Genomic DNA, 23951 nt, shown 5'->3' with positions numbered 1-23951 from the left:
AGTAGGAATACTCCTAGTCGCTTCATGCCACAGAAACCGGGATACGCTCCGACTTAACAATTTTCAGTTGTTCAGATGAAATCAATACGTCTGTAAGTTTAAGTCGTGCTTTATTTGTATTTTAGTTTGACCAAATGATGAAAGTTGTAGAGGTTTTGGGTCTTCCTCCGAAGCACATGCTAGAAAGTGCGCCCAAGGCCAGAAAGTTTTTCGATCGCTTGCCAGATGGCAGTTACACGTGTAAGTGCAGTAAGGACGGCAAGAAGGTAAGCAAATCCTTATTCCAGTAAGTAAGCTTCGGATCCGACATGGTTTGCGCACACCTTGAAAGGTCGTTGAAAACTGGCTTTTTCTTTGAAAAGTCCTTGAAAATATAAGGCGCGGGTCTTCTGTTTGAAAAGTCTTTGAATTTTTGCCAGCAATTCTTTTATTTTGTTGACAAGTCCTTGAGTCTTCGCGACTGCGGGATAGAATAACAAAACTGGGGTGGGTTTACGAACTGTAAGTCAATGAAGACATTTTAAGCCGCGGAGTGTTGAATTTGACGACACAGGAGTTGAGTGATTATTACGTGAACTACCTAGCAGTGTACGTAATACTGTCTTCGATGGGATCTTGACTTTTCTCTATTTTGTGTCCCTCCCTCTCTACAAATTTTACGCGTGATTCTGAGTGAAACATTTCCTTAACTAAGGCTGAATTGTACTTGAAAAGCCCTTGACTAGTCCTGGTGGGGAAAAAAGTCTGATGTCTGTTTGGACCGTGTCCAAAGAACCAATCAAACTGACAACTGCAAGAAAGAAAACCAATTTTAAAAAAATCAGTATAGAAGAGGCTAGCTAATTCGACTGGCTTTCCCTCGTTCATTTTCAGTTGTCTTTGAATCTGATTGATTGAACTGGTCTTACTAACCAGTACTTGTCGTATTATACTGCGGGCCCTCCCTGACATGACTTTTCAAAGAAATTAAAGACATCTGGATACGGACACAAAGCTATTATCCTAAATACTTGCGCGCAAACTTCGCTAAGGTACTGTGCCCCCTTGGGGAAGGGGAGGGTTGCCGAAATAGTCATTAGAGCGGCTTTTGCATACCATGAAATTGATGTTTCATGGTCGGAAACGTATGCTTACTTCCATGGTTTCTTACTTACAACCTGAGATTTCAGTGATAGTGAAAAACGTTTAGAAATCGTTTGAGGTATTGCTTGTAAGGGCATCAGGCTTATCCTACTTACTACCGAGGAACAATCGAAGGGGGTGGGGGAAGGAGAGGCTCATTTTTAGGAAGGACGACACGTTTGCTTTTTGTTAAGGTTTTTGATATAATTTACCTGTCGGAGATAAGTGAAACAAATAAGCTTTGCCGCCGTAAAGGTCTGGTAATCGGATTAAATTATATGATAAGCAGCTTAAGGGCTTATGTTTGGAAGGCCTAATTGTGGAGGAATGTTGTGTCGAAGAAGTTGGGAAGGGTTGTAATTTTCGACTGAAGTAGGCTTATTTTCACAGGGTTACACCTACTTCTTATGACCTCTCATGACTACTAGTAAACACTTGTTTATTTTTTCTCAAGGAATATCGACCACCCGGAACACGGAAACTCCACGATGTTTTAGGATGTGAGACAGGAGGCCCGGGAGGACGAAGACAAGGGGAATCCGGGCATTCACTTCAGGACTACTTAAAATTCAAGGACCTCGTTTTACGCATGCTCGAATTCGACCCGAAGGCGCGAATAGCGCCCTATCAGGCTTTGCAACATTGCTTCTTCAAAAAGACTGCTGACGAAAGCACAAACACTTCGCATTCTGCTAACTCGTCTCCCGCCATGGGAGGAACAACAAATAGAACTGCGAGCACAACCAGCACTGCAGTGTCCAGCGGTGGCACGCGCGCATGCTCAGACCCCACCACTCACGCGACGGTGACATCATCAGCTATGGAATGCGACAGTCCGAGTGGCAAAGGACCGCAGACATGGGGCAACGCGGGCGGGGGCATTTCATCGCATTTCAAAAGAACTACTGAGAGAACTTCCTGCAATAATTCGGATTCTAGAATTGCAGCGCAAGGACTTCAACAGACCTCGTCGTTACCAGGAGCTCACAGTGAAGGCTCGTCAGCCTATAGTTCTGCTTCCATTAACACTTCTCTGCACAGCGGCGAGGCGGGCCGAAGTCAAGGAAGAGATTTCGGTATCGGTGGAGGAATTTACTGCAGCTCAGAAACTGTTTCAAATTATTCGTCGTCTTCCTCTTGCAATTCAATGACTGTTGAGCCACATGGATCAGCGGTTGGGAGCTCTCTACCCCCGGAAGCATTCACGCAACTGAACTACTCTGCAACGAACTTGTCACTCAATCCGGGGGAGCACGAAATTAATTGCGTGGGATCGTCCACGGCGATTCCAAATTCGATGACTAATCCGCGGGGTATTTCGATGGGACACCGGAGGGATTATGCGCGTCAGCATTCGGCGGGGGACGAATCTCCCATGGTGGGAGTATGCGTACAGCAAAGTCCAGTGGTTAGCAATTAACGAGTAGAAAATGGCGAAACCCCCTAGGGCAACCCCGTTGCCCACTCTTCAGGCCCCGACCTGTTCCGCCATACCGCGCCCCATCCAGCCAAAATTCCCTTTAAGGAGAATGGGCAATGTTGTTTCGTCCATACATCATGAAGTGAAATGTCAAGTGAAAGAAGCCCCTTGCGGAACATGGGGAACGTGGTTATTAACGGCAGTCCCGCCCTTTCAAGTCCCCCCTATGAAACGACCGTAACAGTGGCATCGAGTCGTTTATATTGTTTCAACGAGACGCACGCGCTTGCAAAGCCAGCTGGGACACACAGCTACTGGTGCTACACGCGCATGCTCTTCTACAGGTAGCCGCTACTTTTTTATTTCTTGTTTCCGACTTCTTTCAGGGAAGTAAGTCAGGAGTTTACCATTGGAGATTGTCATGGGTCGGTTGAGGAGAGTTTTTAAGTTGTATTGATCCTGAGCGCGACGATTCAGTCTGTTTGCGTTCCGCGACAGTGCATTAACGGCTCCAAACTTTAGGCTGTAGGAAAGTAGTGCAAAGTAATTAATATATTGAGAGTTTACAGTTCTCTTGAAAGCGTCTTAAACCAGCGCTCCCTTCTACCGAGCTTTTAAGTTTTTATGGCGTTTTATTCGTTTAAAGTAAGAACTGTTCCTATTTGAGTTGTCGTATTTTCACGTTTTTTCAACACTGGTTGTTTTTAGTTTGGTCTTTTTGGGAAGAGTCTGATAGAGTACTTTAACAAACTGCAATTTTAACACTTTTTAGACAATGCCGTTTACGTAGATTTAATGAGTCATCCATTTATGAAATTCTTTGAGCAAACTTACAGAGAACGAAAAGTAATCGTTAATGTTTGGTTTTATCCTTTCTGGGCGTAACATCACCCATTTGCAGTTTTTAAAACATTTTTAGTTAACCACATTTCTTAACGGTGTAGGTAAAATTTGAATTAGTTTTGTTGCTGTAACAGAACTTGTCAGACAACTTAAATGCTCGTGAACTGCGAAAAGTAGTTTCACCGTTGAAGCCGGTTTGTAGAATATTTGGTTGCGTTATTGAGAGTCTGTTCTTGTAAAAGTTCTCAGAGTGAGTGGCCGACCTAACGATGAGTTCATCCGGTAGTATACTCATATAATCCAGACATTTTGTTAGAAAGTTAAACACACATTTATTTCTAAGTTACGTTACTCCAATCGAATATTTTATCGGCGACTTTTAGTTTTATTATATTATATTTAATTTATTTATTGGGTTGGACTCTGGGAACGGCACGGAAACTTCATGCAGGAACAGACTCTCGCTAAAAGCAATATGAAAAGACGTGGAAGCCGAATTGTAGATTTCGTTAAAGAATTGAACTTTATGAGAGAAGAGGGTTAAAGATAAGCTGTTTTACATATTTATTGAATGGAGGTACAAGTTCTTACTAGTGGGTAAGGGAGAAATATTGGGATATACAGTCAAGTCTGTCTATATGGGGTAACGTTTTTTACCAAGCCAGGGAAGAAAAACCGTCGCGCAAACTCCACGTGGGAAGGTCTCGCGCGGTCATCGTACGTCGTGCGTGAAAAAATTTCGCGTGACTGATTTTGCGCGCGCTCTGATGCTTGTGTGACAGTTTTGTCACGAAGAGGAATTTTGCAAAGGGTAATGTAGGTGTGCTCGTTGTTAAAGTTACGTAAGTTAGTTATGAACTGATAATAAGTAATTTTCCCTAGCTGAGACGTTCTTCGTCTTTGGTGCTCCTGCTCAGAAGTCTGAAAATCAGCGTCGGCAAAGAACCTCTCAGCTGAGGGAACTTGTCGTTTCTTTGGTCATTGCTAGTAAGAACTTATCTTCATGGAAGGTTAGCGAGATTTCTGGGATGAAACTTTCTTACTGCTTTACTCTTGTTTATTGGTCGATCTATAGGGGAGTCTTTGCTTACAAGATTTGCCTCATTAGCAAAAGCGATTCAGTTTCAGATTGAGCTTAAAAAAAAATTTTATAAAAAGTGTATGGGCTCATTAACTGTATTTGCCACCCACAAATTTAGCAGTTTCTATAGGATCCAAAGACCTAAAACGTTCACCGATTGTTAAGTTTCTCAAGCTCTTCGACTGTGTAAAGTCTATTTATATGTTACATGCCTTCTCTTCTCAAAGAGTCGCACGCTAATGAGACATAATGTGAACAAACGTGTCTGCAAAGATTGCCCGATATAGATATCACAGATACTTCGTTATTCTTTACTGATAGGAAACAACTGTACGATCCAACAAGATAACCGCGCTGGACTTATTGTCATTATTTATTTTTCTCAGTTTTTAGCGAAGAAAACTTGTTTTATTTAGTGGTAGAACAGCGTTCTAATGTTCCATTTTTTGAGATTGTCACGCAACGCTCCTCCATTGCGTGACAAGTCTTGACAACAGCTTAAACTGACGATAGCTTCACGAAAGCTTTCACTGTATGCAGAAGCTGACAGCAGCCTTTTTACCCTCGCTTTAGCCTGGCAAAACACCAACAAGCTATTTGATTTTACATTTTAGTCAGAAATCAATTTTAAAAAAGATGTACATTTTGAAAGAAAAATTCGCTGTAAGATATTGTAAAACTTTGATTTTTAACTGAAGTCCTACAAGGCTTGGTAAAATGTCGTTTAAGTCTTTTTTAATAAAAAAAAAAAAAATGTTCCAGAGCATAATGCTGTTGGTGTCTCTGATTTACTCTGCAAACTTTTCGTGGAATGCCTATTTTCCAAATTCTAAGAGAGTAGGGTGTAATCCAGTCTCGTTCCCCAGTTCAAGCCGGCTCTAGAGGCAAGATTCGCCCCAATAATGGTGTAATGAGCATTTCGTATCGCGCGATCGATATTTTCATCGTAAGAGAGTGGTCTAATATCTCACCTAAAAAGTCCTAAGCTGGCGTCATAGCTGTTCAACTTTCGTTCCCATGGTCTCTGTTCTTCCCTCCCCTCTCTCTCGCTCCCGGGGGGGTGGGGGGGGGGGTAGGGTAGGAGGGCGAAGGCAGGCAGGGAAAAAAGATCCTGGAAGCGAGGATTACCTGTCCGCGATTGGTTGGTTGGTTTCGAATTAACCATTCAGAGCGCGGTTCGTATAACATCATCAGGATAGACCTTTTAGGGTCGACTTTCAGACGTATCTCTTGCGGGAGGAGCTTCGCGCACACGTGAAATGTCACAAAAAAAAACCACATGATTGGTTATCAAAAGTTGCATGATTCGTCGTCACTCATTAAAGGTTTGACAGACCAGTAACGCACACTTTGGGGCGCAAAAACCAACACAATTGGCATCGTTTCAAACGAGTTTCCAAGACGAAGGAGATGTAAGTTCTAAAGCATTAAGGGCTTGGGAAGAAACGGAAGATTTTTTCTTTGGCGGGAAACCGGGCGGAGTAGGTTTTGGATTAGGGGTGAAAATGGGTTCGAATCGCGTTCAAGCCTGCGTTTTTCAGGCCTTCTATTCGCAACCGCTTAGGTTGTGCACAAATCTGCGATGGTCTTCTGATGTTCACTTGAAGAATTAGGCTCTGCTCGTGACCTAGGTTTCTTTTTCTCTTTCTTCTGCTAATGTTTGGTGACCTTCCGCCCCCTTCATTTACTTCTCATGGCTTTCTTAACTTTGTTTGTGCCCATTTCATTGCTTTCTGCGAGGTCGAGGAGATCTAAAATTCCAATATAGTATCATCATCATCTATCCTATCAATGCCTACCTTGCACACAGAGCTTCAGCGATTCTTTGCCTCTCTCTCTCTCTGGTGAACAGAAACTTCGCTGGTCTCCTCCCATTTCTTCCAACCCAGCTCCTCACTTCTTGTCCTTGTCTAGTCTTTTCTCCTATACTCAGTACTTCTCTATGTTCTTCACCGGGCTTCATAATCTAAACATGTGTCCCCAATTAGTCTATCTAGGCTAAACACAGACACTTAAATAAAGGTTTTACTTACTTATTGCCAATCCACCGCCATCTCCTCTAATTCACTTTATTACTGACTGAGAGAAATCTAGGCGTCCTATGTAGTTCTTCATTTGAGATGAGCTCTGGCCGCCTCACTCCGTCTCAGATACCTGCTGTAAAGTGGTCTTGCTTCCTACTCTCTTTCTTATTTACTTTCCAGTGTTAAGCTCCATACAACAGGACAGACTTTACATTTGAATTGCACAGGCTCATTTTGGTCCTAATCTGTACGTTGTGGAAGAAAACCCCGGTAACCGTCTTAATCGTATCTATAACAAAATTCTCGAACGTGATTGGTTCTCCGCGCACCTATTTGTCACGTCATCGGCGCGCGATCACGTGGGTGTCCAATTACAGGTATCCAATTTGAACTTTTTGTAATTGGATACCTGTAATTGGATACCCACGTGATTCGCACGTCAATTACGTGCGCTTTAATGACTTCCTTCGCGATGTTTTCTATAGTTTTCAAAGCTCATGAAAAGGGCTACTTACTTTGTCGCTCAAAACAAGTTCTCAAAAGACATTTCTAATTCCGAAATTTGTTATGGATACGATTAATTAGTAATTGGACCTCGTGTCGTACAATTCAGGGAATAATCGTGCTCGCAATTTCAAATCGGCCTCGCGCTTCGCGCTCGTCCGATTTTGAAATTACTCGCGCGATTACTCCATGAATTGTATTCCACTCAGTCCAATTACTATTACTAATCATAAAAATTACAATTTCCTCGATTGAGATTGGTTTAAAAACTCCTATTTTCCACTAATTCACTTGCCAAGTACATTAATGCCAAGTTGTTATCGGACAGTTTGTTATCGGACAGACTGTCGGACAGTTCAATAAGCCAATCACATTCAAAGTTGCAGTTTAAATCAACCAATCACATTCAAAGTTGTAGTTACGCGCGTGCGTACGTGCGCGCGCTTGCTTTTGTGTTTTTGGCGCCTACTTACCAGTAGGAGGCGCTGTGCCCTTAGAATGTTTACATCTCCTTTGTAGGTATTTTAATGCTAATGTTCCCTTTCTTTCATAACTTGGCTATTCTTCTTTTCTCGGAAATTGTAATTTTTATGATTAATTGGTAATAAGACTTCGTGTCGTCCAATTCGGTCTGTAATCATACTCGTGATAAACAAATCGGACTCCCGCTGTGCGGTCGTCCGATTTTGTTATCACTCTTATGATAACAGACCGAATTGGACTCCACTCAGTCCTATTACCATTACTAACCGTAGAAAGCTGCTCTTGATTTACTCAGTCCCGGCCCAAAAACGTATTCAACCTTGATCTTGAAGTCTGCAGGTCCTAAGTTCGATTGAGTTCTTATATGCTCTTACTGTACCATAAATGTATCTCGTACTTCAATTGATTTTGGAATTTCAAACGTTTCATTTTTCGCGGTTAAGTCTTCATTTGAACTCTATAAAATGTATTTTTATTGTTAAGAAGTCAGCAAAGCCTTAAGTAGTGTATCTCGTCTACGTTAAGTCATAATTGCTAACGCCAACTGAGGAGTGAATATAAAATTTAAATTCTGAACGTCATAACCTGGTAAAATGTATAGTTTATTTTTTTAGCCGCTGATTTCGATTAAGAGAATGGTTTAACTCTGTACTATGAGGCTGGATGGGAGGGGAAGGTTGACATTTTTCCACATGTGTCACGTGATTACGACGAGCCAATGAAATTTGTTGACTTAGCTTCAGGGGGCAGCCCACGGGGCTAGATACAACGTGGCAGTCTGATTCGTAACTTGGATCTCTGATCTAATCACAGCTGTACTTAAGCATTTTATAAAATTTGAGGTTCTACAGGCTCACCAACCGCAAGCTCATACTTTTTGCAATCGCTTTTAAAACTACCCCATGGCCAAAGCTTCATCTTTGGCAGACAGCGTAGAAAAGGAGTTGGAATGCGCGGTTTGCTTAGAACAGTACAAGGATCCGAGATTTCTGCCATGTCTTCACTCATTCTGTAAGAAGTGCCTGGAAGGACTGCTACCCAAGCAAACGATAGTAAAAGAAAGAGGAAGGAGAGGAAGAAGAAGAAGAGGAGTAACGCTAAGGAGTGAAGAGATTAAGGAGATCAATTGCCCGTCATGCCGGAAAAGTGTTGAGGTGAGTTAAATTCATGACTTGCAGGGGTGGGCATGAAATCAATTTTGAAATTACCACTACAAATCTCGCAGAAGCAGTTTCCTTGTCTTTCTAAGTAGTCTCCGAAGAGGTTAACCCGTCCGCATTTTGGATTTTCCAATGCTGACTTGATGAGAGAAATGTTGCGAAGTACTCCGTCACCATAAATTTACGTTCACTTAAATAATATATTGCACTTTTCTTATTATTAGGGCTATCTTTGCTGTCATGATTGCTTGCATCTGAAATTTAAAATAATCTGAGCGCAGACTTCTACGCCTTCTTTTTCGTCTGCACATAAGCTAAACTTAAAGATGTAGCAAATTATAGGTTGATTCCGCAAATAAACAAATAGGCATTAGAACTGGAAAAAGCATGCAAAGTTTAGTTACTGTTTTTATATTCTCAAGTCATAAAGAAAACCAGTCAACTCCCTGGGGCAATACGACATTTGCAGACGTTCACATCGTTGGCAGGTAACAGTTTCCACTAATGTTTTTACAACGTCTGCAAAGCAACTTCGACTTTAATTTTCGTAACAGAAAATATTTCTTGCAATATTAAACGTATTTTTTTCGTATTTGCCGACTTTCGACAGTTAATACACTCCTTGTATCTACAGCTAGACTGAGTTTGACTTCTGATAAATTTATGCTTGTGAAGAATTCACAGGACACTACCACATTTTTTGAATGAAGTCTTTAAGAGATTTATTTTTGCCCTCGCAAATGCCTGATATGCTTTATCAAACTTTCACCGTCAAGTGTACAGTGCAATATTCAGGTATCTGCAAACTTTCTTTCTTTCCAGCAAAAATTATGTAAATCACGTTACACGATAAACTTAACAATTAAAATTAATGTTCAAATTTATTAAATTAATTAACTAAATTATGTAATTATATTTCGGTCAGCAATTGGCTGCTTTATTTTCATGATCATAAATTTATACAGTTTTGCAAAGGAAACAACTGAAAAAACACAAATAAAAGGTGCTTGTACTAAGCCTTCAGCTGAGAAGGCCAAGGCGCTTTCTAGTTATTATTTTTACTCTAGAATGAAAAAGGATCCCTCTTCAAATAAAGATAAACGTAATAAAATTAAAAAAAAACAAAACAAATGATAGCATTATATTATACGATAGTTACTGTAAGTTTTAAAATTGAACATTACAAAGTTGAAGGCTATAGAAAATTCTGAAGTTAAACTTGAAGTTCCGCTTTTCGTTTTTTTATTTATACAGGTATTAGTGTAATGTTTTTCCTCCTTTGTCTTTTACCCAGATTCCGGAAGGAGGGATTGAGTCGCTGCCAGTCAACTTTTTTCTCAACAATTTTTTATCCGTGGTAGCCCTTCATGATGACTCGGCAAGCAGGAGTGTTGAGTGTGGTATCTGTAATAGCGGCGACCCCCCTGTCAACAGATGCACCACATGCTGCTGTTTCCTATGCGAATTTTGTTCGCAAGCTCACTTGCGAGCGCGTGGTACAAGTTCACATGGTATGGTGTCTCTTGAAGAAGCGAAAAAGATGGGATCTGTAGCAATGGTGAAACCTTCGCTTTGTAAAGAGCATGAAGGAGAGGTGATGAAGCTGTTTTGTGTCACATGCGACAAAGTTATATGCAGGGACTGCACAGTTGTCGAGCATCGTGAACATGAGTACACTTTCGTCAAGGACGCATATTCAAGGGGTAGAGAAAGCTTACTGAATATCATCTCAGAAACGAGAACCTTGGTACCTATGCTTGAACAGGCTCTGCAAAGTGTTTCAGATGTGAAGTCGCGCGTCCAATGTCACGCAAAACAGACGATGCAGGACGTGACCAAGTGCTGCGATGATTTGACAGCCAGTGTGAACATTCGTCGCCAGCGTTTGATTCACATGACGGAAGAGCTCAAGACTTTTAAGCTGAAGGCGCTGGAAATGCAGCATGAGGAACTGGAGACGGCCTTAGCAGGTGTGAAAACAAGTGTGGAATTCACGGAGAAAGCCTTGAAAAATGTCAGCGAAGTTGAGTTGCTGTACTTGCACAAGCAACTGTCCAGCCGGTTAGAAGGGTTTAACTCAGCAAAATGGCAGCTGAAACCATGCACTGATGATATTGTCAAATTGAATGTGAACATGAACCAGCTGACAAAAGTTATGAAAACCTTTGGCGCAATCAGAGAAACGGACACATCTGCTGGTGTGTCCACCGTAACCATGGAAACCGGATTGGAGGGCGTAATGTACGACACCCTTTGTGGAGAACAAGTCATATTCACCATAATTGCCAAGGAGCAGAATGGAAAGAAACGAACAGACGGTGGAGATAATTTTGAAGTAGAAATTTGCCATGAACACTATTCCTCTACTGAACGGCTGAAGGTGAGGGACTGTGAAGATGGAACGTACACCTTTCGCTACACTCCTCAACGCGAGGGTCAGTTTGAGTTATCAGTGAAGTTGAGCAATTGTCAAGTGCAAGGCAGTCCTTTTAAGTTTACTGCTGAAACGCTGTCAACACGATATGGTGGATCTACATTGACCATGGGAAATGGAGAAGAGGGTGTAATGTACAACACACTGTGTGGACAGCCTGTTGAATTCACAATAAATACCAAGGAACGCAAGCAGGGGAAAGAAACCCGCTCACACCATCCTATTTTTGTGGTGGAAATCCGGTTCCCTCTATCTTCAAGGAACTTTGATATAGCAAAGACTCTTGAAGTGCAGGGCAGGGGAGACGATTCTAATTCTTTTTGTTACACTCCAACCGCAGAAGGTTTGCATCAGTTGTCGATAAAAATAGAAGGCTTCCATATGCAAGGAAGTCCTTTTGAATGGAAAGTGGAGAGATGGAATCTCATGGTGCCAGGCTGGGAACCCTGGAAAAGTTTTCTCAATTTAGTTAGCGATAACATGAGAGTCCAGTACATACAAAACTTTGACGTTTGGTCTCCTGGAATTCCATGCGTGTTGACGGCTTTGGGCACCGTTGGCTTTAATGGAGGGAAGCACTTGTGGAAAGTCAGAATGTTATCGGACAGTAACCCAACCGAGGCCGGAATTAGTATCGGTGTGGCAATATCTACAGGAGAGAATCCATCAGAGCCTACTGCAGAGCCTCTGGTACTTAAAATTCAAAACCAATGGCTGTGGACTACGGGTCATCCGGATCTCCTAAATTTCTCACTGTGCACGAATTTCACAGCAGCGCGCTTTCCGTTTCCTGTTGGAAACAATGATGTTCTTGAATTATATCTGGACTGTGTGAATGGGAAACTGACGATATACCATCCAGTTACTAAGCGATCTGACACCATGTACATGGGGAGAGACCGAGGGTCGCTATATCCAATGTTTGTGATGTGTTCTAACGGTGACGAAGTGTCCCTTCGTACAACAGAAGTCATGTCAGTGTAGCAGGCCGACATGACTGAAGCTTTTTTTTTTTCCCTAGGCTAGTAACAGATTTCAATCTTCACCAATTAAGGACGTTACTGCGCACGCAAATTCACACGCCGCGTCATGCATGAGCACGCGCGCTAAGTACTAAAACGAACAATGACAGGGCAGATGGCCATTGCTGTAGCTTTGCTTGGATTTAACGATCTTGGACGTTCGGTGACCCCTACTTTTCTTTCCAGAAACAGATTTTATTTGCGATTATCTCCACATTGTCCAAAAATGAACAAAAAGTCGATGTGGAAAGTTAAAAAAACTTCAAGATTTCTGTCTACGGGACATCGAATCCTGCCATCTTGCAGCTGCAAGGCGCGTGAAACTATGGTCGCTAAATGCGAACTCGCCAGTTCACTAAATTCACTTAATAGGTTCATATTTGGCAGAGAACATTTCACTTCAAAGAACTAATTGCAAGGTTTTTGGGCTTATAGACACTCTGGCCTTGTTCGCTAACGCAGCTCGATTTTTCAGATTTAGGGGGTTCTTCCGGGGCATGTTCTCTCCAAAACGAAGTCGGTGGGTTAATTACTAGGGATCCAGAGTCAATGGGGTCACCTTCCAAAATGTTGCAGCTTGAATGTTGGAACCTAACTGAAAACTGTTACACTGGCGTAGCTGTTAGAGAATAACGTATTTTTATCACTATTTTAGCTAGAAAAAAGTGTGATGGGAAATCGAGTTACTAATTTAGCATGCACCATTGAAACGTTTGTCTAACGGACAAACCAAGTCATCATATAGTTTTGACAAACTTTTACACAGGAAATTGTGCTAGACAAAAACAACTTGCCACTCTAATCCCCTCGCGTATTTATGGATCAACTTTTTCCAAACTTCTCCACGGTTGAGTTGTATAGTGCCAGAAATTGTTATCTATTTTTTGCGTTGGTCGGTGAGGTAACGTTTTTTCTGACAAACTGCTATTAGAGTGGTTTTCACTTGAGTGTCGAAAGTTATTGACATTGCTTTGGCGACTGACCAGGCTGATAAGTTTTGGTTTTGGTTTACGACAATGTATTCAAAACCGCTCTATATCTTGGCCAAAGTAATTAACTTTTCTTTCACTCGTCGTAAACACCTTTTGCCGGTTACCCTTTCTGATTACTCTGATAACTTAATATGTTTTCGACCGTGAAGTTAGCTTGGCAAGTTATACTTTTAGCTGTACTTAATGTAGTCTTAGTTTCTGCGCCTTTCAATAACATGCGGACTCTAAAATTCAAAGCTCAACCGACAAATGCGTTTTTCGCTACCGCCAATCAAATGTTCGGTGGTTCCTCCCAGGTTCCGACTTCTGCCGAGCACTGTTTCGTTGTCTGAACTGTGCTCAGCGATTTGATTACCGCGCGCTCGGCAGTAGTCGGAAGCTGGGAGGAGCTGCCGAACATTTGATTGGCGTTAGCGAAAAACGATTTTGTCGGTTGAGCTTTGAATTTTAGTGTCCGCATGTTATTGAAAGGCGCAGTAAAGAAACACTTTGTGCCATAGTTTAAGTTAGAAGGTATATACCCGAAAGAACTGCCGAAACTAGAAGGGCGAATGTTTGAGGAATGTTTGAAGAAAGTTTGAAAACGTGCCCAGAATTTCAGAGTTAAAGTTAACTTAGTAATATCTAGAACTGAACATTTAACACGTCCGCTAATCTAAGAGCAACTTCAAAAGCAACTTCGAAATTGTAAGTATTGACACCAATCATTGCAGTACTCCAAAACAAAGACGAACCTCATCCTATATTTTCTTCGAGCAGCACAAAAGGAACAAATCTATATTATATATAAGACTAAGTAAGTATTTCCGCGTAACTAAAAACTAAACGTTAACTAAGCCCTTAACTATCGTTTGTCAGTGTGTTTGTTTGTAGCGGGAACTAAGGTTTCGGTAGCTAGTCTGCGAGCAGGCTCACCTTTGAGTCACGTGCGCGAGCGGCGAAGAGCAAAGTGATCAGGTGGGAAGGAGTCTGGTGAAGAGGCGCCAGGAAAGTTTGCCGACCCCATGGGGATCTAATCAAGGTTTTACTTAGTTGTGCAGTTTTGCTTAAAACTCGCGTTCTACCACGAATGCCGTTCTCTGATTGGCTACACTACCCACTATCTATTCTGTTGTAGATATTGACTACCTCAACAGTGTGCGGTTGTTACCAAAATGACGGCCACTACTTTGCGTTTTCGAAGTGTCAGTGAAAAGAATTTGGATTAAGTTTTGAACGACTAGTGGATTTATACTAAGGCAATTAGATTGTTAATTAGAAAAAGTATGTTGGTAGTATATATATCCGAAGGAACTGCGGAAACATCAGATTCGGCCATCAACGAACAACGGAACGTTCTAATCAAGGTTTTACGTAATTGTGCGGTTTCGCTTAGTTTTACTATTAGTATTATAGTTTGAGACAGTACAAATAAAGATTGTTGTTGTGTTGTTGTTGTTGTGCGGAGATATTCTTTCAGTCTAATAATAACTTAATTTTTACCCTGAAATCGAGGCACGTTCTCAAGCATTACAGACCCCGTCTTTATAAGCGCATTAGGAACGTCGCGTTGACCAATCACGGTAAGATCATGGCCGCATTGTGAGAATATACTTAGTCGACAGTTTTCCGGCATGTGAGTTACATTAGTTAGTTGGTCATTGGCAGTGGCAGAGTTAAGATCGATTATTAAAGAGCGCTGATCCGTTGAAGAAGTAGTCTTGTCGGAGCTAACCCTCCCCTTAAAAGAAGTCATTTCAATCTATTGCGAAACAACAGCTCCTTACAAGATGGACAACTTTGGGTGACTCCCAGTACTAACCTTAATTTCTCGTGTGTCTTGTCCCCTGACCTCTCCCAAAGTAACGTAAGGATGTCGAGAGTTGATAAGTTGTCAATGAGCTAATGTAGAACTTAGGAGTGACTGGAAGTGAAATATGGTCAGATGACGACTGCAGAGCGCGCGGAATAACCTGGATTCTGTTCTAATTTGACCATATTTGGGTATTTGTACTGCGCGCGCCGTCGTCAAGTGACGTTCCCGTTCTCTTGCTAAATCAGCCAATTATAGCACATTAACTTAGTCAATAACGAGGGACTTGTGAATCGTACTAAAGGTTTGGTGGAACCTCGTCTCATGAGCCTGCGCGTTTTTCGCCCAGTTTACAATTTTTCCCAGTGGTTTTGGCATACTTTTCCCCTATGATGAAGCCTCGCCCTTTCTCTCAACCGGAAACAGCACCGAGAGAGAGACCCCGGGGACGAGTTGGAATGCGCGCGAACATTCAATCTGTCACGTGACGAGGGACTGCTTCTTTGAAGCTTTGGAGAGGAGGAGTGAGGAAATAAAGGCTGAGAGTAGCAGGCGTTTTTCTTCAGGTTTGCAAGATAACTTGTATTTCTGTTCAAAAAGGAACACTAAAACGATGGCGAAAGCTTCATCTGTAGCAGATAGCTGGATGAAAGAGCTGAAATGCGCGATTTGCTTGGAGCAGTACAAGGAGCCGAAAGTTCTTCCATGTCTTCACTCATACTGCAAAGCTTGTCTAGAAGGACTGCTACCCAGGGAAGGATTGTCGTGGAGAGTGGATTGTCCATCTTGCTGCAGTAGTGTCGAGGTGAGTTAGGTGAAGTGCGTCGTAGAATCTGTGACATTTTAATCAAATGAGTTTTGATTTCCTCCCGTGATTTCCTCCACACATACCCCCCCGCCGCCAAGTATGAGACTGAATCGATTCGAAGGAAGTGAACCGCTGGAAATTGTGATTTTGATTTCAATCAGTTTATCCGTAGCGAACTTAGATCACAAGTTTTTGTGTTATCGATTTGCGTGGAAGTTTTTGGTTAGTGTGACTTGCGGTATGGTGCCTTGTTTCCGGGGCAATCACCGTTGGCGGAAATTTGTAAAAAGTCGAACATCGAACGCATTTGACTTACTTTTGACTATTCCTGAGCTCCAACCTGACTTTAAGGCCATTGACTCGGCCATTTACCCAAGTTCCAAAAAAAAATGTTTACTTTGTCGTGAATCGGTTCGCTGAGTTTCCGGCGGTCTGGCAATAAGCAAGAAGTGTGTAACCGCTTTTAATGGATTTGCTCCTTTTTGAAGCAAACAAGAAATTGACGTTTTAGAGGAAGAGTTATTAGCAAGGAGTGCAAAACGGGGACTTACATCAAGAGGAAGAGGGGAGGGGCAAAATGAATGTGGACCCTTCTTCCAGGAGGAAATACCAATTGAAAATGTGGATGGGGCTGTTCATCACACTTCTTGAAACTCTCACCCTGTTTTAGACCAGACCCAAAATTTGATTTCATCCTATTTCAGATCACACTACACTTCATTAAATTATAGAAATAAATTTCTACTTAGAGGGCCCAAATCCTACCTTATTTCAGGCCAAAACTTCACCCTTTGGTGCTGCATTAGCATATAGCCACTGGGGTGGATACAGAATTTTTGAGAAGGGGATTCAAGATATGGACTGCTGGAGCTGGTCCCCTGTGGGGGGTTCCGGGAGCATCCTCCCCCCAAAAATCTTTAAAATATTTTAAATTGAGGTCCCTCGCTTTTCTACTTCTGGGGGTTTGGTTGAATCCCCGAACCCCCTCAGATCAGCCCCAAACTATATGGCTTATAGAAGGAGGTAACTCCATCCCTGACCCCGCTTTCTTACTCCAATAAGGCAGGGACAGGGAAGGGGGTACCTTTTTCATCACTTTCCTTGGGACCTCAAGACTGTGGTCTAAGAAAAATTACGAGGAGCCCAAAGGTTCCTAATCATGAAATCCTGGGTGCTCAGCACTTACGCTTATATAAAACATAGGCACGCAAGGCGTGCAAGAGTTATTTTTTTGTGAACTATAAGTCTCGGAGATAGGAGCATTCATGGAACTGTTTACAGTAATGATTTGGTTGATTTGACAAGTGTTTTTGGTTGCGATGTACAGCAAGAAAGAAACTGCGAGTTTATGATGTACATACGATGTTACATCGGTAATGGTAAGATAACTAAATAGTAAGCCATAAAATGTTTGACTGAACAAACTACAGTAATCTGACACATCTCCAGATTAATGTAGACACCATCTTATTTTCTAACAGGCAATTTTATTCGTTCTTTGATACAACCCACACTGCGATTGGTCTGACACGCGCACATGCATAACTCCCTCACTCATCGATCACGTAGCCCTTCCCCGGGGAAGGACTACGTGATCTTATATGGACTATATAGGTCTGTACGGCACCGAAGGGTATGGTTTTTCAGCCGTTTTGGTCATAAATAGGGTATCGATTTTGGCTGATTTTGGCTATTTTGGTCATAAATAGGGTACGGTTTTTGCACTCTAGCCTTGATATGGGTATGCTTTAAGAAGAAGCCACTTTTTCATCATTATCGAAAAGAAAATCAACAAAAGCCCTTCACAAATTTATATGTTTGCGGTAATTTAACATTGGTTTGAACTAGGGAGCTAATTATAACGCAGGTCTGAAACAGGGTTTTGATTTGAGGGTCAGGTTGTAAATAGGGTTTCGAATTTTTGGTCAGGTCATGAATAGGGTAAGGAATATCGCAGATTTTGGTCATGAACAGGGTAAGGGTTTTGGGAAGCGGGCCGCACACCCCCAACCAATTTTTCTGGGAGTACCCCCTCGGGAAGCCTTCCAGCCCCCAAGAGGAATTTTTGCTCAAAAATACTTAAGTTAAGAGAACTTTTGCATTTTATACGAGTAGTAAGTTTACCCTTTTTACACAACACAACGCAACAACACTACTTCACCGAAAATTTAAAGAAAGAGAAAAAACCTCTCTGACACGTTGAAAGTCTGATTTAATTAAATTGCACTTTAACTTGGTGCCACACAGTCTTCAAAGAACATTTGAACAGTTTTCATACTTTTTACCTTTAAAAATAGCGGACTGGAAAGAATGTCATAAAATGCCCATCAAATAAAAATATTAAACTGCTACTGCAGAGACGTAAAAACACTCTAGAAAGGAAAGCTTCTTTTTTGTTTAATATCCTGGGAACAATAGCCGATAACTTGTAAGCTCTAATTGAATTTACTCCCATATGAAAAACAAAAGTGTCGAGTTACCATTTGTAACTAAAAATAGCAAACATCTCGTGGGAACAAGTCGTGATGATTCGTCAGCTCTAATTGAATTTACTACCTTGTGAAAAAAAAGAGTGTCAAATTACCCATTGTAACTAAAAAATAAAAATATCTCGTTATATTTGCATGCAATAAGAACAAAACAATCGTTACCTGCACTTACTATTGTAAACGTTAGAACTGCTTCAAATCTAAATAGTCTCGTCTCCTCTAAAACATGTCCTAAGAACTAGAACTGACGATTCGTGAAAACAAAAGTATCAAGTTACCCTTTGTAATTAAAAATAAAAATAACTCGTGCCATTTGCCTACTACTCATGAACTGCTTCAAAACTCAAGACTCATCTCGTTCATAACTAGCCACCATTACACTGAAAATTATGCACTCTAAAACAACCCAATGTACGTATGTAACTGTCACACTCCCCTCCAAACCGGACTAAAAATCACAAACCTGCAACATACACGTCACTCTTTATTTTTCAATTACCAAAGTCCTTGTGTTTATACACGAACCATTTACCTTTACAACAAGAAATTTGATTGGCTGTTCATAGTAGATCCAATCTGATTGGTGTGACATACATACATCTCTCACTCACTCACTCACTCACTCACTCACCCATTGACCCGTCCATAACATACCCGACGCGCCAACTAAGAGGTATTTTTTTTACAAAAAAATAACTCAAAAAGTAAGTTTTTCCAGTCGCCCAAGGGCAAATGTCAGTTGCTTGTGGCACCTGGGCACTTCTAGAGCACAGCCCTGGACCTGATATTTTTCTAGCAAAAAAGAAGTGTATGGGGACTGGCCTCCTCCTTTTTTTGAACAAACACCCTAAGAGATCCAAAGTTGATTATAGCAGTGTAAAATTTTTAAATTTTTTTTTCTATTGTTCCCAGCTTCCTAATGGAGATGTTGATTTACTGCCAGCAAATTTTGTTCTTAACAATCTATTGTCCATGGTCGCTCTTCACTTAAACTTGGGTAGAGGTAATTTTGAGTGTGATAGCTGTGACAGTAGTGATGCCCCTATCAACAGATGTGCTACGTGTTGCCAATTCCTTTGTGAAGTTTGCACTGCAGCACATAAACGGGGGCGTGGCACAAAAACTCACCATCTGATGTCTCTTGAAGAAGCCAAAGAAGAGGGGCCCATTGCTGTTGTTCGTCCATCCTTTTGCAAAGAACACGAAGGAGAGATGCACAAGCTATTTTGCGAGACATGCGATGAGGCTGCGTGTCGAGATTGCACAATCATCAAGCATCGTGATCATAAGTGCATTTTCATTAAGGATTACTTTGCAAAGGAGAAAGATATTATAACTAAAATTCTGTCAGAAACTAAAGCGAAAGCATCCACCCTTCAGGATGCTGTGAGTGGTGTTTCTGAGATGAAGAGAAATGTACAGACCCATGCAGAACAGACTGTGGAGAATGTCACAAATGTTTTTCATGACCTGACAGCTAGCCTCAATACTCGCCGTGAAGAACTGATTAATGAAGTAGAGGAACTGAAAAAAGCTAAACTAAATTCCCTGAATGTCCAGCAAGAGGAACTGGAAATGGCTCTAGGAATTGTTCAAAGCAGTGTCAGATTCACAGAAAAAGCTTTCAAACATGGCAGTGAGGTTGAGATTTTGAACGTGCGTAAGCAAATTTCCAGTAGATTACGAGAATTGAACACAGCTATATGGCAGCTAGAACCTTGTGCTGACGATGCTGTTAAGTTTGAAGCTGACAACCAATTGAAACAGGACATTGAAACTTTTGGTGTCATCACTAATGTGGTGACGTATGCCAGTGCATCAGTGGTAATCATGGGTCATGGATCTGAGGGTGTGATGTACAATACACTGTGTGGACAGCCGGTTGAATTCACCATAGTTGCCAAAGAGCGCAATGGACAGAAACGAACAGAAGGGGGTGATCTTTTTACCGCATGTTGTGATAATGGTAACGGGGTCAAAATGTTAGATGTGACAGACTGTGGAGATGGTACGTATAACTTCTCATACACTCCAGAGCACGAAGGCCAGTATAAATTGGTTGTGAAGCTGCTTGGTCATGATGTGGTGGGAAGTCCTTTCTCTTGGTTGGTGGAGAAGTGGCATCTTTTGAGTATTTCAGGTAACAGTGAAGGAGATATACAACTGACTGAAGAAAATTTGACAGCTCGGTACAAGCTGGGAGCATCAGGTTTGACTTTTGGAAATGGCTTTGTTAATTCTTTTACTGGTATTTCCCTTCCATTTTCTGGTAGTACTGTAAGTGTTTCAAGCTTAGTGGGTGGTGGTGCATCCAAGAGGTACCATGGTAGCACTGATCGGCCATTTGGTGCCAACAGATGGCCTTATGTCGTGAGTTCTGTTTGTTTCAGCACTGGCAAGCATTCATGCAAGGCAAAACTAGTAGGCAACATCCAGGAGGGATGTAGTTTTGGCATCATAACCTCCAACCAAGGATCACATGGTACACTGGCCAAACTAGGAAACTGGTGGCTGTGGAATTCAACACGAATGAAGCATCTGTGTTGGTCATCAAACATTCCTGTCCAGCAGAGCACTATTGACCACTGCATGAGCAATGATGTCATTGAAATGTACTTGGACTGTGACAGCGGCACTGTTATGATGTACAATCAACGCACCAAACAGTCAGACATCTGGTATGAAGTTCAGGGAGATGTTTGCCCAGTGTTTCACATGACAACTGATGGAGATCAGGTTTCTTTGCTACTTTAAAGCCTAAAAATATCAATTATTTTTGTCCAAAAGACCTGGGGCCTGTTTCTTGAAGGTCCCAAAAAGTTTTCGCACCTGAAAAGCCATTAAGCAAAATCTCAAACCTTATGATTACAGAGCTGCTTTATTTACATAATGTTAATATGACCAGAAGTTCCCTTCATAAAAGAAGTTTCAGGCGTTAATACACCTTTCTATTTTTAGATACAGATTAGCTAAAAATGGCTAAGTTGTGGGCCAGAAATGTTTGCAGGGCTTTCAAGAAGAAGGCCCCAGATTTCAATTTATAAAATCTCCTTATCTCCAAGTTGGGAGAATTTGCTTTGTGAGATTGATTTTCTCTGTGGTATTGATGACTTCTTTTAGGGAATGGAAGTCATTTTAATATGGTATTGCTAAGGGCTACTTAGGATGTTGCATTTCTAATTCTCACCACGTAAATGTCCCAGGTACATTACATGTAAAACTAAATCAAAGGTAGTCAAAAAATTGAACTGATACAATCACTTTTATCAGAGGCATGGCTCTTGGCTGCCAATGCACTGTTACTGACATTCATTGTTAAAAATGTCTATGGTACCTCTTAGTTTTGGAGATGATCTTGACCTTAAGCTCAACTTAGTTTTTTTTTCTAAATTTCAAAAATCATCTCCTTAACTTTAATACAGCAATCAGCCCCCATAGAATTATTTCAAATACACCACATATCTCTTGTATGAGACAACTATGAATAATTTTCTTTTTGTCATCAGTTTGTTAATTCTCATGACCTACAGGCTCAAGATATTAATCCTGTTTCAAGCAAACTTTAGACTTGTTGGCTGAAATAGTTTGTAATCTTTGGAATCATTAAAATAAGGAAACATTAAAAAAAAAAAAAATGTCCTCCGGCTTGTGCCATTGTCTTGAACAGTGGACACTGGGCTGAACATGTCGCTAAAGGTCTTGGACAGTGGACACTGGGCTGAACATCTCGGTCAATGTCTTGGACAATGGACACTGGGCTAAATATGTTAGTCAGTGTCTTGAATAGTGAACACTAGTGTGAACATCTTGGTCAGTGTCTTAGACAGTGGACACTGGGCTGAATATATCATTCAGTGGACACTGGACACTGGGCTGAACTTTCAAGGTTCAAGCCCTGGCCAGGTCACTCTGTGGTGTTCTTAAAGTTTTCGTAGTGTCTCGCTTCACCGGCCATGTTAGTGAAAAAAAAAAGAAAAAAGAGTAGAAATTAAATTTGAAAGTAATTATGACAGAGTGTTAGGGAAACCTGACAGGTTGTCAGGGGCATAGTAGCAAAATTACTCCAAGACACTTTATCATGTGGAAGGTAGTTGGATTGTTTGTAACTGAGTTGTTCCAGAAAATATCCATACCACTCCCATGGAGGGTTTTTTGTTTGAACTCCCCTCCCTCTGGAAATTCCAGTTTGGTTTCATACTTTCTGTAAAAAAATTTTGGCTTTTGAGATCCCCTCCTCCTTGGAATTTCCAAAAATCCTCCTTGGGGTGGGTATCGATATTTCCTGGACACACACATACATCATCTTATTTTAGTAGGATACAGAAAGTATTTTACACAGACTTAAAAAGTGAGGAAAGAGTAGTTCATTAGTTCACTTTAGATGTAGACAAAGGAGATTCTCCCTCCTGCCCATATGATTGACTAGCTAACAACTATTCTACAAATTCAAGGTTTAACAGCTTCACGTACCGTCAGTAATAACTGATGCTGACCCAGGGCTGTCATTAAGTTTTGTGTCACCCATTCCTTTGGTCTTCACACCCATAACAAACTTGTTATTTTGTGGGTGAGTAGTATAAACAACAAGGAAGTTTACCTGTGATATCAAGGGCTCATTAAGGATACTCATTCACAACAAGTGTTATGGGTTACGGCCCTTAAGGACAGCCCTGCTGACCGGTATATAAAAAATGTGTATATAAATGAAATTTTGTGTAGAACACCAATCTTGTCTGTTTCCAGAAAATATGCATACTTTCCCCAAAGTTGGTTGCTAGTTAATTTTATTCTGGGTTAGAAGGGGGAGGGATCTCAAAATCAAAACCTCGTAAAAGAAAGAATTTGGCTTAACTGTAATTTCAAGAGGGGTGATGAGGGGTAGAGCCCAAAAAACCCTTTATGGGAGGGTAAGGATATTTCCTGGGGCAACATAGTATATACATCTTACTTTATTTTAGTGTCTAAAAGATTTAGCCTTGAAGCCTAATTGTGGACACTAAATAAATATTAATTAAATGTAGTGTGGACGGAAAACATTTGATGCGTTTTCAGGGTGAAAACATTGCGCTCTGTATTTTTATCTCGTAGGACTTTCTTTTTAGCTCTTTTACTGTTGTAAAGTACTTACAACAGATCTGGATAGGCGCTACAGAAATATCTAATTTTATAATAATTTAGAAAACAGAAAATCCGCGCGTTGATTGGTTAAAAGTCGCGTTTTTATTTAACAATATATTCGTCATGGGTTTTTCCTCATTTGTGAATAAGCTGTTACAGTTGAGCCTTTTGGTATAAAATTTGATTTCTTCTAAGTGTTGAAAATCCTGCAGCTTCTGGTGAAAGAAGTGAACTATTTCAGTGCCTGTCATTTAGCTATGACTCCCGGGTGCTTAGGCTGTTTACCGTACATTAAGGTTTTTCTGAATGGCTGTTTTTCACAAGGACTGGAAACTACCGAATTCACGAATTTGATTGCCTGAAATCGATATTAAAAGCGGTCTAGATTTTCCCATCTAGACCGGCATCTAGACCGATAATGTTTTGTGGTGAAAAAGTTGCCAGCTGAAATTCAAAAATATTGACTATCTTCTTCTAAAAACATTTATTTATGGAAGTACCAAAAAGGCTGATGAGAAAAAAGGTAAAGAGGACCAGCAAACTTTGGTAGAATTAAGTTCATCTCATCGCCGTTCGTAAGCAATATGCCAGCTAGTACAAACCAGGTACATTAACGAATTAAATTTTTCTTGTTTGCCATATAATAAACATCTTATTGA

The 23951-nt window shown here is 41.1% G+C and overlaps 3 protein-coding genes across 6 annotated transcripts in view; all 3 read left to right on the top strand.

The window, feature by feature from the left end:
- The window catches only part of LOC110064357 (dual specificity tyrosine-phosphorylation-regulated kinase 1A-like), a 28063-nt gene extending 22828 nt beyond the window's left edge, over positions 1–5235 (top strand). For all 4 annotated transcript variants that reach the window (XM_020771399.2, XM_020771400.2, XM_020771397.2 and 1 more), the window contains exons 8-9: positions 126–266; positions 1577–5235. In XM_020771399.2, the coding sequence (XP_020627058.1) occupies positions 126–266; positions 1577–2542 (1107 nt within the window). In that variant the 3' untranslated portion in view covers positions 2543–5235. The remainder of the gene's footprint in view (positions 1–125; positions 267–1576) is intronic.
- Positions 5236–8099: 2864 nt separating this feature from the next.
- LOC110064352 (E3 ubiquitin-protein ligase TRIM45-like) lies at positions 8100–14521 on the top strand. Its single transcript, XM_020771393.2, has 2 exons — positions 8100–8631; positions 9932–14521. The coding sequence occupies exons 1-2, from the start codon at positions 8380–8382 to the stop codon at positions 12053–12055; spliced, it is 2376 nt and encodes a 791-aa protein (XP_020627052.1). The 5' UTR covers positions 8100–8379; the 3' UTR covers positions 12056–14521.
- A 742-nt stretch (positions 14522–15263) lies between these two features.
- On the top strand, positions 15264–23194 carry LOC110064385 (E3 ubiquitin-protein ligase TRIM45-like). The gene is made up of 2 exons (XM_020771432.2): positions 15264–15682; positions 19087–23194. The coding sequence occupies exons 1-2, from the start codon at positions 15491–15493 to the stop codon at positions 20926–20928; spliced, it is 2034 nt and encodes a 677-aa protein (XP_020627091.2). The 5' UTR covers positions 15264–15490; the 3' UTR covers positions 20929–23194.
- The last annotated feature ends 757 nt before the right edge of the window (positions 23195–23951 follow it).

This window comes from Orbicella faveolata, unplaced genomic scaffold, assembly GCF_042242905.1.
Source record: "Orbicella faveolata isolate gen_17 unplaced genomic scaffold, um_ofav_v1 contig_25, whole genome shotgun sequence".
In the NCBI taxonomy this organism is placed as follows: Eukaryota; Metazoa; Cnidaria; class Anthozoa; order Scleractinia; family Merulinidae; genus Orbicella; species Orbicella faveolata.
Note: the sequence above shows the minus strand (reverse complement) of the source record. Positions and strands in the feature narration are given on the sequence as shown.

Excerpts from the sequence above, each read along its gene's own strand:
- LOC110064352 (XM_020771393.2), top strand. The coding sequence starts at position 8,380 with ATGGCCAAAGCTTCATCTTTGGCAGACAGCGTAGAAAAGGAGTTGGAA. Across the intron at positions 8,632-9,931 it reads CATGCCGGAAAAGTGTTGAG|ATTCCGGAAGGAGGGATTGA; the intron begins GTGAGTTAAATT and ends TCTTTTACCCAG.
- LOC110064385 (XM_020771432.2), top strand. The coding sequence starts at position 15,491 with ATGGCGAAAGCTTCATCTGTAGCAGATAGCTGGATGAAAGAGCTGAAA. Across the intron at positions 15,683-19,086 it reads CTTGCTGCAGTAGTGTCGAG|CTTCCTAATGGAGATGTTGA; the intron begins GTGAGTTAGGTG and ends TATTGTTCCCAG.